Source organism: Pogona vitticeps, chromosome 1 (assembly GCF_051106095.1).
Source record: "Pogona vitticeps strain Pit_001003342236 chromosome 1, PviZW2.1, whole genome shotgun sequence".
Taxonomy (NCBI): Eukaryota; Metazoa; Chordata; class Lepidosauria; order Squamata; family Agamidae; genus Pogona; species Pogona vitticeps.
In genome coordinates this window covers 264,558,050-264,572,200 of record NC_135783.1, presented here as the reverse complement: position 1 = coordinate 264,572,200, position 14,151 = coordinate 264,558,050, and the positions used below count along the sequence as shown (strand labels likewise).

Sequence of the window (14,151 nt, the reverse complement as noted above, 5' to 3'; positions counted from 1 at the left end):
TAGCGGGGGTCCCAATCCCACTAGCAGCAATCCAGCAACAAACTTTGACTATTAAATGTTCCTCCCTCTGTCTTAAGGTTCCCAAAGGCTTCCCCAGGATAAAAAGGAGCCCTAGGAAATTTAAATTAAATATTGCTGGTGACTTTTCGAGTTATACCAACAGAACTCTAAGTTTGTGCCTTTCACAGTTGCTTATATATTAAAAGGTTACACATAGCCCTATGTTGTCTTGCTGATGGCTCTGACTCATGTCATAGTAACTACGAAACGTCTGATCTTCATAAACGTTGAAGTGAAATCTGATACCAGGTGTCACCACTTGATTCTAGTCAACAAAGCCTCTAATCATTCAGTGCATTCTGACTCTTCACAAGTGCACAGTGAATATGCTAGGAAATTCATCAGAGTTCCTTCTTCCCTTTCTGTATTCTGCCAGCTACTGAAGACTCTTCTCTTTGTGCATATTTTTGATTAATCTGCTACTGGAATGTGAATTTTGGACTATCATTTTATAGTTTTTATCTGTATTAACTTGTTTTCTTGTAATTCATAGTTTTGCTTTTATTGCTATTTGAGCATTTCTTTAAAACTGGAATACAGTGGTGCCTCGCTTAGCGATGTTAATTCGTGCAGCAAAAATTGCTACTAAGTGATTTCATCACTAAGCGATATTAAAAATCCCATAGAAATGCATTAAAATGCCATTAATGCGTTCCTATGGGCTTAAAAACTAACCTTAAGCGAAAATCCTCCATAGGTGCGGCCATTTTCGGTGCCTCTAAAGTGAGGCGACACAGTGGGCGGCCATTTTGGAACCGCCAATCAGCTGGCCGAAAATGGGGGCTTTGCGATGATCGCTTCCCTGCGATCATCGCAAAGCGAATTTTCCCCATAGGGACCATCGCTAAGCGATCGCAAAAACATCGTTGCAAAGTGATTTCTTCGTTAAACGGAGCAATCGCTATGCGAGGCACCACTGGAGCAGGGTTGAAGTTCCCTAATCTAAACCAGTAATTCTTAGAATCTACTCTGTAGCCTTATTCATAGCTGATATATTATCTGGTTGACCTAAGGAGACCTGGAATTAAATGTTAGGCACACACCTCTTTTTAAATCAAAATTATCTTATGATACTAATTGGTTACATTCAGTGGCGGGACCTAGAATACCAAAATGATCAATGAAATTCTAATCCCTCTGAACATTTATTTTATGTACTGCTGAGAACCAAAAGGGGATTATGTTATGCAGAATATATGGAATGGCCAACCAAACTTCAATGCACTTAAAACTTCTCAGTCCTTCACAACTGCGGCATTACTACATGCACAGATGCTCACCTCTTTGTGGTCTTCAACTACACTGAGAAGTGTATCAATGGTATTCAAGATGCCCATTGCTGTTACTGCTTTGTCGTCACTGCCTTCTTCATCTGGTCCTGTCTGGATCACCTGATTAAATGTCATTGCCTACAAAAAGGTAGAATAAAAGTTAAACCATGGACTAAAAGAATAAAGGAAACTTACAAACATTCAAGACAATTTGCCATATGGGAGTCATACTTCTTCAGCAATAACTATTTACCTAGAAGAATATTTAGGTTTTCTTCATTTTTAGCATCTTGTTGGACTAGTAGGTAAAAGGTCTGATTTGGGATCCTATCCGTCTCTCAACAAGAATCTGAGCAGTTCTGGGAAACTAATTCACACAATCTCAGTTCCCTATTTGTAAAAAAGCAGTGGCTGGCATATACGCGGCGTATTACAGTGCTTTGTTTGTATACTAGAGAAGGTGAAAGAAATTCACTAAAATTCTAATTAAATTAAGCTACCGGTATGTCACACTTGATAATTCTAGCATAAATTTCACAGCCATTCTGATTAGTAAGATTTATAAGAATAGGTGCCAGTGGTTTTACTGAAACATTTCAAAACGGAACTTTAACCCCTACTCATCATTTTGATAATACAATGCTGCTATTGGGTCCAAGACACCTCTTTAAAGACTTAGCTGGAAATAAAGTTAATGACTAGTTTCTAATGCAAATACTGCAACAAGTGATACCTTTATTGGACTACCAATAAAACAAACAAACAAACAAACAAAAAACAGCAAACTTTTGATGATAATTCATTTTCTTCAAGACTTGTGGGTAGTTCTAAAATTATATGCTGTTATCAAAATTATATGCTATATTAAAGTTCCGTTTAATATAGCAGAATTGTTACCACATAAAAATGGTTTAACAATTTACTGAAATGCATTGGATCTATTTTGTCTATTATGCTAAATTAGTCTCCTCATTGAGTTAATAAGAAGCCATCAGAGAGAAAAAGAGAATAGGCATATAGGTAAATCATTGGGCTCATAAGAAGGAACAGAAGGGGTGGCACATGGCCAAGTAACATGGTAAGAATCCTTACCCCTCCCCGCAATTTTTAAAATCAGTATCACAAGTCTGCACTATTTTGGTAATACTGGAGCATTTCATCCTCTATCATGTCATTCAGAAATCAATGGAATTGGCTGGTATACACAGGCAGCCATAATTAAGCCCCCAATGACTTTATGATTAATGTTATCAATAAAATAATTAAATTAGCATACTAATTTATGTATTACATCAAATTAAATTCAAGATATAAATCCAAGAAGACATAATTCAATCTTTTCTGTTATAGTTTAAAATGAAAAATACCTTCACAGTGTTCTGCTATTCTCAACATAATACTCAGCAGCAAACTAAACAGGTTAAATTATAGCTAACAATTTACATTACCATGTCATGAAGGTATTGATAGCTGCTATAGTGTACAAGCACAGAGGATGCTAAAAGTATGACTAGACTTACTAAATGCTGAGTCATCTCTACTGCTATAGGTGTCACCTCTTCACTATATTCACATATCATTTTCTGAATCACATTGGTAAGATCGTCATTCTCCGTTTCTCTAATAATATGAAGAAGAGCTTGCATTACAGGTCTAATGAATGGAGTAATATATTCCTTAGCTGCAAAGCAAACAAGAAGAAAGATTATTTTCTTGTAATTTAGAGGGAAACACAAGTACTTTAAACATTTGGCATCTGGTTGCAAGCCAACACTGAAAAAAGCCCTTTCAACTAATATTTAGCTAATTCAGTGTCTTAGTATTTATCTACCTTCAATAAGATTCATCCTCTTTTTATAATATATATGCACTTGCCTTCCCATCCTTTTATCTTCTGCCACCTTTCCCTCCTATCTGAAAGAGAATGGCCAGTATTTTATCATTCCCTCTACCTTAACTCTGCCCTTACAGGGGATGCTCCTCTATACCTCTATATCTGCTAACACAGCAGATAACCAAATGCCTAGCGAAAACCAATGTCTAAACTGGACATCAGTGCAGTAGCACCCTCCTGCTCGTGTAAAATGAAAAGGGGTCAAATGTGATCCTCTAGCCTCTGAGTTTAATACCCAGAAGCCCCTTCAGTCTAAACCACATACCTGTATGTTTCCCTCTTTTATCCCTTTCCTCCCCTCTTTCTCCCTGCTTACGTAGCTTCCCAACCTTGCATTTGAAATGGGCTGAATGTACCATTTTTAAAATACACAGATTCCAGAGGATTTTGCTTGCCATTAGCTGAGCTGCAGCGATCATCATGAAATGCTCATAAACAACTTAACAGTAGTTATAAACTTTGGTGGGAAGGGGAAAGACAGCTTCTGTGACAATAGTTTAAGGTCAGTTGGTTGAGAAAATCCTTTAGGATTTGAGACAAGAAGCGTCATGCACAATAGTCCAGAGTTTAGAAGACAAAGAAGAAAGAGCACACAGCAGCTTGACAGAACTAGAAACCCAAGAAAAGGGCAAGCAAAGGTAACAGTAGATTAAGGGAATATAGAAGCCAACAGAAAGCAACTAACCAGGCAGGGCTTTGCAACAGGGATAACACCTTGCCCCCTTCTTTCTTTTCAGGCAGGCTTTTAAACAGTAGCAGTCTCAGGAATGCAATATTTATTAAAGAGGTTTTTAAATGTTTTAAAATTTGAGAGATTTTTAAAAGTTTTACAATTTGCTTTAATCTTGGATTTAATACTAATACACGTTTGATTGTTTTAAAATGTGATAGACACTATATTAAAAAAAACAAACATATGTCAGTATTAATTATTGTATAATTTTGATAACTGTGAGGTGCCCTGAATGGGGAAAAAGGCAGCAAGCAAGCAAATTAATAAGCATGCAAGCTTGTTTGAGAGTTTGGAGGCTGGCCAGTGTTAAGGTTGTCTTTTGACATTACTAGACCAGTACTATGATCTCAAGTTGCTCTTAGGCCACAGGTTGTGTGTGGGCAACACAGTCTAAATGCAGAACGCATAAGGACCATGTGCCAGGCACAGATGAGAAGCTATGCACACATGATTGCAGCCAGTTTAATCCATTTCATTTGAAGGGAGCAAGCAATCTCACAGATGGAATGGGCTGTGTGCTGCATATAAAAACCAGTTGGAGAAGGAGATGGGAAGAGATGGAGGTAATAAGCCAGAGGACTGAGAAACGGAAGTGTCACATACAGGATTTGAAACAACTAGTTCATATTTGGTTATAGGTCTCTAAACTAAAGCAAACTTGACTTCTTTCACAACCCCTGCAACTCTTGTGTAAACTATCCTTTCTCTAGTATGGCCGGAACAACAGATGTTTCCAGGAGAAGGACCATTAGTGATTCAAACAGTAACTTGTGTTAATTAGCTATACATGTTTGCTAACTGTGCAACTGAAAATCCACATGTACGTGCACTGACTGACTGTTTTTCAAAATAAATAAATGAATAAAAGAACAGTAACATGAACATGGTTTGTTCTCGCTGTCAACAGTGTACATTAAGAAACCAGGAAAGGGAAACAATTCTTTTTTACTAGTTATAAACTTGCATGGAAGGCAGGGATGAAATGGGGATTGAGACTGAGGGCACCAGGCTTAAGACAACAATGTAGGTCAAATGATCCCTAGCTTTTTTCAGGATGGTGACGAAAGTTAATCGAGTGCTAAATGCCTCCACACACCAAACTGGAAACTACAAGCGTACAACACAGTTACTTTATTTGTTTAAAATACTTTTAATCCACCTTTCTCCCTAAAAAGGACCCAAGGTGGCTTATATCATTAAATGACAATTTTTAAAAGCTAAAAACAGTATGTATACAAAAAGAATCAAACAAATACTACACTAAAAATGGTAAACAAAACCAACACTTTCAAAGAAACAAGGCACAACGTTTCATTTAAAAACCCCTCTCAGACAGTCAATCACTAAGGGAAAGCTTGGCTGTCTTTGTCTGCTTACAGAAGGAGAGGAAAGCTAGGGCCAGCCTGTGTGGGAGAGCGTTCCAGAGCCTCAGGACAATGACTGAGAAGGCTTTCTCCCGTGTCCCCACCAAGTGCACCTGTGAGGGCGATGGGACCAAGAGAAAGGCCTATAGAAAAAAGTACCTCTTTCTTGATTACTAATCAGGACCTGCAGTGCTATGGCAGCTTCCACTTTTACAGGCATTTCTCTATCATCAATTAGGCATCTTCTTGTGAGCTCAAGAGCTGTCTGTAGGTTCTGGTCACTCTTAAACTTAACTTCACAGAAATAGTGAAGAACCCAACAAGCCTAGAGAATATGGAGAGCAATTTCAGGTCATTAATACATGCACATACACTTTCTCTACTTACTCCACAAAGGTTGTCAGAATTATGAACACATAATATAAATGCTTTGGTTTTATTTTAAGGTTTTTCCCTCCTTCTTCCTTACCTCACACTTGTTTGAGAGTTTGGAGGCTGGCCAGTGTTAAGGTTGTCTTTTGACATTACTAGACCAGTACTATGATCTCAAGTTGCTCTTAGGCCACAGGTTGTGTGTGGGCAACACAGTCTAAATGCAGAACACATAAGGACCGTGCGCCAGGCACAGATGAGAAGCTATGCACACACGACTGCAGCCAGTTTAACCCATTTCATTTGAAAGATACAGTTATATGACCCAGAGCAATATGATAAATAACTTATTAAAAAAGAAAGTACTTATGCTTTTAAAAAGAAAACATATGATTATCTAATTTCACAAAGTATTAACTGTCTCACTTTATAGCTACTTCTTTAGCTACTGGTACTTCATGTTTAAGGAGGACAAGAAAGGTTAAGATGATTACATTCATCTGCCTGGAACTTAAAACTTCCTTTTTGTGGCCCCAGAAAAGAAACAAGAAAATCATTCATCCATTTCTTTCAGATTACCAAATGTAAACTCACGTTTACTTTATGTATACAACTTTTTGTACACCTTACTACAAAAAAGGTTGTCAATATGAAGAAATTAATTAGGCAAATAAGAGAAAATTAGGAAAACATAAAGGAAAAGCTATTAAACAGTATTCCCGCATATTGGGTATAGTAAATCCAGAATATAGTCACAATTAACCTTGTCCCTTGGAAAAAAGGCTTCCATGGATCTTTACTTCACTTAGAGCTTTACTTTACTTCATTAAGCACACCATCAACCAGCACCACAGATATCATGAACTTTTAACTACTTCACACTGATATAAAAAAGTTCTATGAAATCAGCCCTGCCACTGACTAGACATCTTAGCCAAGAAGACAGCACAAGGAAAGGAACAGAGAAAAGGTCAGGCTCAGCTTTGCACTTACCCGTGCTCTCATGTAACCTAATTCACTGCTGAAGAGAGGAAACACATGATTCTGTAGCATGTACTCCATCTGATCTTTGTATACCTTTTTCTGTTGGAATATTGACAATGGCGTATTATCACTCTTTTTCTTTTACATGCAGAAATACAACTATATTGTCAGAAAATAATTCCTCCGTTTCTATATCCTATTAAGTAGGATTGCCAATTCACCTATACAGATGATTGTTTTAAATAGGAATATGCTATAATCAACAAGTAAACTCTTGTACAAAACAACAATAATCAAATAAAACATGCAGAAGTTATTTAACACAAAATTGTTACCTTCTTAGAAATGAGATGAGTTCTAAGATTTACATAATTTCTTGAGAACAGTTCTTAGTCCCATCTAGAACCCATGGAATGAATGGAACATCTTACATTACTAGTAATATAAGTGGCTCCTTCCCCAACTCTATCCTCATGATGGTGTGTGAAGCTGGTCAGGCTGTGAGAGGCCTAAGGCCACCCAATGAGTGTCATGGCTGAGTGGGGTTTTGAACCAAGGTATCTCGAGGTACTGTATAGTCCAAAACCCTAACCACTACACTGACTCGGTTGGTTGGTTCTGTAGTCAGATATTAATTGTAGGTATCAACAACCCTTTCTCCCTCTTATTTCAAAAGGGACTGGAAACTTCTCATTTTTTGGAAAAAACTACTGGAAAAAGTAACAGCACCTAATCGTTTCTCCCCTTGCTGTGCAAGGTGAAGGACAGATCTTTTCTCCAAATGTTCTGCACATGTAAGAAGACTTGGGCAAGATATAGCATTATGTTTCTGTTCATGGAGGGCCTTCAGATAAGGGAAGGTATCACAGGTCCATCAGTACTTCCTGCTCAGTAATAAGTGAGAGACTATAAGCCATTTCTCCCTGAGTTATCTGTGCTAGCTAGTGACCTCTATACAGAGGAAACATGCCAACATTCAGCCCATGGCTGATTAGACTGGAACTAAAATAAGACTTTATCAATTCAGGTAATGAGAATCTGATGTTACTGTGTGAGTCAGTCCAGCTATAATTACTTAAGTAGATGAAACAAACATTGTTAAAGTTTAAGTAAGGCTTTTCAAAAAAAGCCAGAGTGAGCACTCACTTTCAGAAGTATTTCAGCCAGAGACCCAATCATATGCAAAGCTCCATCTTTTTTACGAGGATCAGCATTTGGTTCCGTGAGAATCTGATAGCAAAAGCCCATAGTCTTCTGCAGAACCTAGTGCAAGATTTTTTAAAAAATATAATGTTGATTAAATTATTGCAATTATAAAATTTCAATCAATTAGAAAGTCTCCTAATATCTATTATGTTGTTGCTTATTTATTCCCCTCCACCAAATTTTAATGTATAAACACTGCTCTATAATAATATAATACTCTATAATACAGACACGGCCTTTACATTAAATATAATTAGAACCACTTATTGCCCTTCAATTTATCCAAGGCAATAACATATATAATACATTAACAAATTATTGAGTATGCAAATGCACAATCCTCAGATATGTTTCCATTTTTCCTATTCTTTCTTTGTTCGTGTCAGAAGCACCGTAGTATAGTTAATAAATACAGTATATTAGATGATTTTCACCCAACAACTAGCAAAAGAGCATCTGAGGTATCTAACATCAAATCTTTCACATACATATTGAGGGGCACAGATTACACTGACATAGGTACGAAGCTGCTTATTCTTCTCAACAGACACCTACCAGAAGCACTTATGTGAGGTGACCTGTTTTTTCAATGTTATACAAATACTGAATACATATCTGAACTCATTATTCCTGGTGCCCATATATGTTATGCTGGGACAAATGCCAGACCCAGGTTGGGCCCACTACTGTCAGTAAACTGTCACCATGAGTGGAAATGATTCAACTGAGGTGCATGGTGGCAGATATCAAAGACATGCCTAGGCTACAACAGGGAAGCTAGCTTGCCTAGAAGCACTAAGCAGTGTTCACAGACCTATTATATGAATCACCCTTCCACTATCTCTAATTTGTGCAACAACAGTTTTAGCTTGTGTCCTGGGCAAATGTACTGAATGTGAATTCTGCCTGATAGGCATCACCAACATAAACACTAGTAAGATGGTGCAAACAAGATGGCCATAGCACCGTCAAGAAGTACACCAAAGGTAGCTATTGCCAAGATTCCTCCAAAGACTGAAATCAGGCTTTTATTCAATAATTTAGTTGCTCAATAGCAACATTTCTCCAAGTAAATTACATGAAGATCTACACAAAAGACTAGGAAGAACTGATATTGTTTTAAGATTAAAAATAATTCTTAAAATCATACCTCTTTCCTTTTACCACATGCTGTAAACAACAATGTTTGTGCAGCTGTTGTGGGGGAAATGAAGTCTTCAAATACATCTATGAAAAACATAACAATCTAAATGTTTTGTCTTCTGAAACATATAGTGACTAATGTAAAACAAGAACCAAATTCACAAATCAGAAGCACTTCAACCCTCTTGGAATTTGTACTCTGAACCCACATAAAGTTTTAAAATATGTTACAGATTTGAATTTAGACCTATCCAAATGTTGTTACAGCAAAATGCCTAAAATGCTCATGCTTTGAAGAACTATAATAACTTTGACATTTATTAATTTTTCTTAATAACTAAGTATTCTCCTTTAACAAATCAGGAAAGAGCAGAACAAATGCCACCAGAATACAATACAACAACCCTTGCTGACTGAAATGTCAAAATACTTTTGAGGCACTCAACAATTCTTCCTCTCATTGTCACTGAATGCCACTCAAATTCCTGTGACCTCTGCAGGGTTAATATTAATTTTACAAAAATTTTCCACAAGAAAATAAGTCCACAGAAAGTATGATTTTTTTACATCACCTGAGAAAAAGGAAATTGACCCCAGGGTATTTTAGCAAACCCAGCCTGCCATCCCATGCACATTTCCTTGCAATGTGCTCCACCAAACACAGTGAAATTTATTTGGATAAATATAAATAGGACTGAGCTCCAGGAGCCTTAATATGTGCTCTTTATACAGTGGAACCTCTACTTAAGAACTTAATCCGTTTTGGAATGGTGTTCTTAAGTTGAAACGTTCTTAAGTTGAAGCAAAATTTCCCATAGGAATGGACTGAAAACCAATTAATCCGTTCTGGCTGTTTTTTTGTTATGTAGAGGTGCGTTCGTACATTGAAGCATTAGTTCCCATAGGAACTAATGCAAAGCTGGTTAATACGTACTCTACCACTAGGGGGAGAATTTTTTTTTAACCTAAGATGACCTAAGGTTAAAAAAAGAGCAGGAAAGTTTTTTTTTCCTGTTCTTATCTTGGATTTCTGTTCTCAAGTAGAAGCAAAATTTAGCAAGTGGAGCTGTTCTTAAGTTGGATTGTTCTCAAGTAGAGACGTTCTTAAGTAGAGACCCCACTGTACACTTCCAGTACAAAAGGCTCAGCCCTATTGCCCTTGTCAGGTAGCATAAATGACATACAAGGAGTTACATCAAAGACAAAAGGGAAAGGGAGCGCAATCTGCTCTTTGCATGCAACCTTTTTGCTCTGAAGGGGTCAAGGGACTGAGAGACAGAGGGACAGATAAGGGATAATTTCCTTGATTTTAGAAATACACAATAACACATGTCCAAGTACGCTCTGCTTGTCTTGTACAAGATGCTGTAGCAAAGTTTTAGCTAAAATCTCTGTGTCACTGTATGTACAGGAGAAATGGGGATTAACTATTTCCACCATGCCCAACACTGTCTCACCATTCTGCTTAGCTAAGAAAATCTTCTGTAAATATAATTTTGAAATACGTACCAAACTTCATACGTATATATTCATAAGGATCTTCCTGCCACAGCTCTTCATCAGCATCTGTGTAGCACATCAATGGGAAAATAACATCTTGGATAATTCCCTGTAAACAATAAGGCATTTTATTTATATATTATAGTGTTTCTACAATTCCCTAAAATAAAATATTTTCAGGGTAGCTTACAATATTAAAAAGTTTAAATATTTCAAGGGGGAGAGGATCAGTGACAATTAAACATAATGCAACCTAAAACTGATAGTTTCACATTGTTGGATATCTGTTTAGTACAAAAATCCACAGAGAATAATTAAAAGAGCTCCAGTTCACTACTGTGAAAGAACATGAGAAGCCAACTTTCTAAGAGTCACATGTACACACAGAACCAAAATAAAACTCTAATGTTAAATATTTCCTCTGCAGTACGGAACTTCCCTTAACTACTGCTGCTTCATTTACTCTAGAGCTGTATCAGTAGTAATAGCAGCAGCAGTGCAAAGTAGTGCCGCTGCTACTACTATTACTACTATATTTACTCATTAGTTTTCTCAATACTATCAATATTATGAATAACTTGGTCAAAATCCTGTTATGAAAATCTGTGCACATTAGGGCAAATGTGCCAGTATTTTTCAGTTTCTTGTGCATGTCACATTACCCAGGTGTGCATCCAGTCATGCATCTGATAGCACAGCACAAGCATGCTGTAGCAGGAGTGAGAGAACCAGCAAGACTTCATAGACCATTTGCACAATTTCTAATTTATGCTTTGAAAATCCAAAAAGATTTGGGTTCTCAAAACATTAAAAATATGCTCTAGTACAGCTGGAGAAAGAACAAATAAGATACAGTATCATTTAACTACGGACCATTCAGAAGAAAAAAAGAGAACTCACTTGTATATGGGGTTTCAGATTCTTCCAAGTGACTGCGTGGGATACCCCCTGATTGATGTAGTTCAATGTCTGCTGCAGAACTCTTGGAGCCATGTACTGCTTTTCCTTATATTGATATAATACCTTCAGCAACACCTAAGAAATCATCTTTGTTTAATTGTTTGTAAAGATTTAAGCACACTGCCAATAACTGCCAGAAAAGACCTCTAGGCTGTATATAAATGACATACAGCCAATTTAGAACTGTAGCAATAAAGCAAAAACGTAGAAAATTTCTTAATAGCAAAGAAAGGTATCATGAAAAGTATGTTTTATTTTATTTTATTTATTATTGGATTTTTATCCCACCCTTCTAGCCATGATGAACACTCATCCTGTTTTCCACATAGTAAGAGTGATGGAGCTCTTCTGTTAGAGCACCTTTGACTATGTTCACACAAACTATGTTTTCTATGGAGAAATTCTATGACTCAGTAATTGAGCACATATGCTGCCTGCAAAAGATTCTCAGTTCAATCCCTGGCATTTCCAGACTGGCCCAGGAAGAAAGCCCTCTTTAGAACTCTGGAGAGTTATTGCTAGTCGGTGAGCTATAAGATGTCCATCCATCTATGTTAAAGTGCTATATAGAAATAGAGAAGAACAATGGGAGGTGGAACAGTGTAGTACTGCTTGGAACGCTTCACATCTGACCTAAAGCAAGTAAAACTTCATTCAGTATCTCCAGCATCATCATTACAAGGCCATGCCAGCATTTCTCCCAAACTTTGCTAACTAGAAAGTAGAGGGGGTAATTACCAACTAGAAGTGACTGGATGGTACTCTGCTTACCTTCCACACATGCAATAAAGCAACAGGATTTCAGCTATTTTCTTATTAAGTTTTTAATTCTATTTAATCTTTGGAGAAAGGAAGAAAGATTTATAACCCACATCTCTTTTCCAATCAAGCATGGGATGTAATGGAAAATTTCCCACCTGCTGCACACCAACAGCAAACGCCTTTAAGAAAACTTCAGCAAATTCGTTGTATTCCTTGGAAACATTACCAGGGCTTCCATACCTATTATTAATAGTGGAAAATCCAAGATAATGCTGCAATATGTTATGCATGTCATAACAAAAGTAAGATTTATCTTTTTTTAAAAGTCTTCAGGAAAGCCATTACCTTTCAAAGAGTCTAGCCAAGATATGTAATGCCCACTTCTTACACTTCCACCATGGTAATTCAGGTCTATCATCTTCATCAACCTGCAGGGTTTCCTTTAAGAACAACAGAAGATTAATAATAAATGCTTAACCTAATATTTGAGATTTCATACTTTATATCAAAAACTACTGTTGTCAGAGGAATGAAGATATTCATTTCTACTGTGCAACGATTTCATATGAAAATATGACTATATTCCTGACAAAAACAAAACTTCACTGTGAAAAATTAATGGGCAAAAGAGAGTTCTAAGTAACATCTGATTCATGTATGTTCAAATAAGGAGCATGATCCAAATGAGCTATTTATATGAAAGCAAGAGAACTACAAAAAACGTAGACTGCAGTTTTCAGTTCTAGCACTGCAACATCCTCAGATTAATCACAGCCAGCATTTAATTTTAAAAGCAGCAGGCTGTCATCCCAAGAAAATTAGTTACACATACAACTTATCTGCATGTTCGTAGAAGTCAACTGTTTTATGTACAAAAGTGAAATACAGTACAATTATGTAATAAGACTTACTGCTGGTACATCTCGGTCCACCACTGCCTTCAGAATTTCTATCCATTCTGCTAGATTTTGTTGATTGATCAGTTCAAGGGGTAATGTATACTATTAAAAATAAAAAAGATCAATCAAAAATTAAAAAAACAAGTAATGGTAAAAATTAAACAAAGATTTTTAAACCAAAAGGTTTGCACATACATCTCAGTGTCTTCTCAAATTTTTCATAGGCAATCCCTTCACATATGGAAATGTACTAGGGCATGTTGTTGGTACAGGAGAAACTGTGCGAAATATTCTATGGTTGAAGTCCATAGAAAGAAGGGACACACATGTAAAGGAAAGGCTCAGACTTCACTGGGTTTTGCTACAGCACCATTTAAAACAGTCACACCTCTCTTTACAAGTGAGAACTGCTCTGAGAAAAATAAGCATGCTTCCAGAAGGTGCAATTAAACAATGTAATTCTCTCCCACACATCTCTCTCATTTTACTTCTCCACTTAGTATCACTTAAAATGTGCACCCACCTTTTTGGAACGAAAGGCAACAACTTTTTTTCTAAATACACTGCTGTTTAGTTTGTTGCATTGAAAGCAAGAACTAACAAGTTTTATTTGTCATGAATGTTCATCAATATATTGTAGTCCACTTCTTCATATGCATGGGAACACTGTATATTGTCCTCCATTTGTTTTTAAGAAGTGGGCTATGTCTATGACCATTCATGACAAATAAAACCTAAAGGTGCTGTAAGACTCTTTATTGCTAAAGGCAACATGTGTTTTCTTGTAGCTTCCTCTTGGTACAAAACGGGTTTGTTCCATGTCAAACAATGTCATATTCCCACCTTTTCCTTCAAAGAAATTATGGCAATATGGTATTTGTGATATGCACATGCTTCTACATGTTTGGTAACTACCTGACAAATGTATTTTTCCTGTTAGGCTATTTAAGAAGGCTGCGCATATAATAGTTTATAAGAAAACAGATCAATCTACTAGAGATTA

At 36.7% G+C, this 14,151-nt stretch overlaps 1 protein-coding gene and 2 non-coding genes across 5 annotated transcripts in view; all 3 read right to left on the bottom strand.

The window, feature by feature from the left end:
- The window catches only part of IPO7 (importin 7), a 52,989-nt gene that overhangs the window by 14,329 nt on the left and 24,509 nt on the right, over window positions 1-14,151 (bottom strand). For all 3 annotated transcript variants that reach the window (XM_020789902.3, XM_020789903.3, XM_078383927.1), the window contains exons 6-16: window positions 13,161-13,250; window positions 12,595-12,689; window positions 12,405-12,489; window positions 11,428-11,562; window positions 10,537-10,636; window positions 9,035-9,111; window positions 7,825-7,941; window positions 6,688-6,777; window positions 5,482-5,647; window positions 2,852-3,012; window positions 1,341-1,469 (exon numbers count right to left, since the gene is read on the bottom strand). In XM_020789902.3, coding sequence (XP_020645561.1) covers window positions 1,341-1,469; window positions 2,852-3,012; window positions 5,482-5,647; window positions 6,688-6,777; window positions 7,825-7,941; window positions 9,035-9,111; window positions 10,537-10,636; window positions 11,428-11,562; window positions 12,405-12,489; window positions 12,595-12,689; window positions 13,161-13,250 — 1,245 coding nt within the window. The remainder of the gene's footprint in view (window positions 1-1,340; window positions 1,470-2,851; window positions 3,013-5,481; window positions 5,648-6,687; window positions 6,778-7,824; window positions 7,942-9,034; window positions 9,112-10,536; window positions 10,637-11,427; window positions 11,563-12,404; window positions 12,490-12,594; window positions 12,690-13,160; window positions 13,251-14,151) is intronic.
- On the bottom strand, window positions 4,234-4,413 carry LOC140703623 (small nucleolar RNA SNORA23). Its single transcript, XR_012082925.2, has one exon. It is a non-coding gene; the product is annotated as a small nucleolar RNA SNORA23 (small nucleolar RNA).
- LOC140703622 (small nucleolar RNA SNORA23) lies at window positions 5,797-5,976 on the bottom strand. Its single transcript, XR_012082924.2, has one exon. It is a non-coding gene; the product is annotated as a small nucleolar RNA SNORA23 (small nucleolar RNA).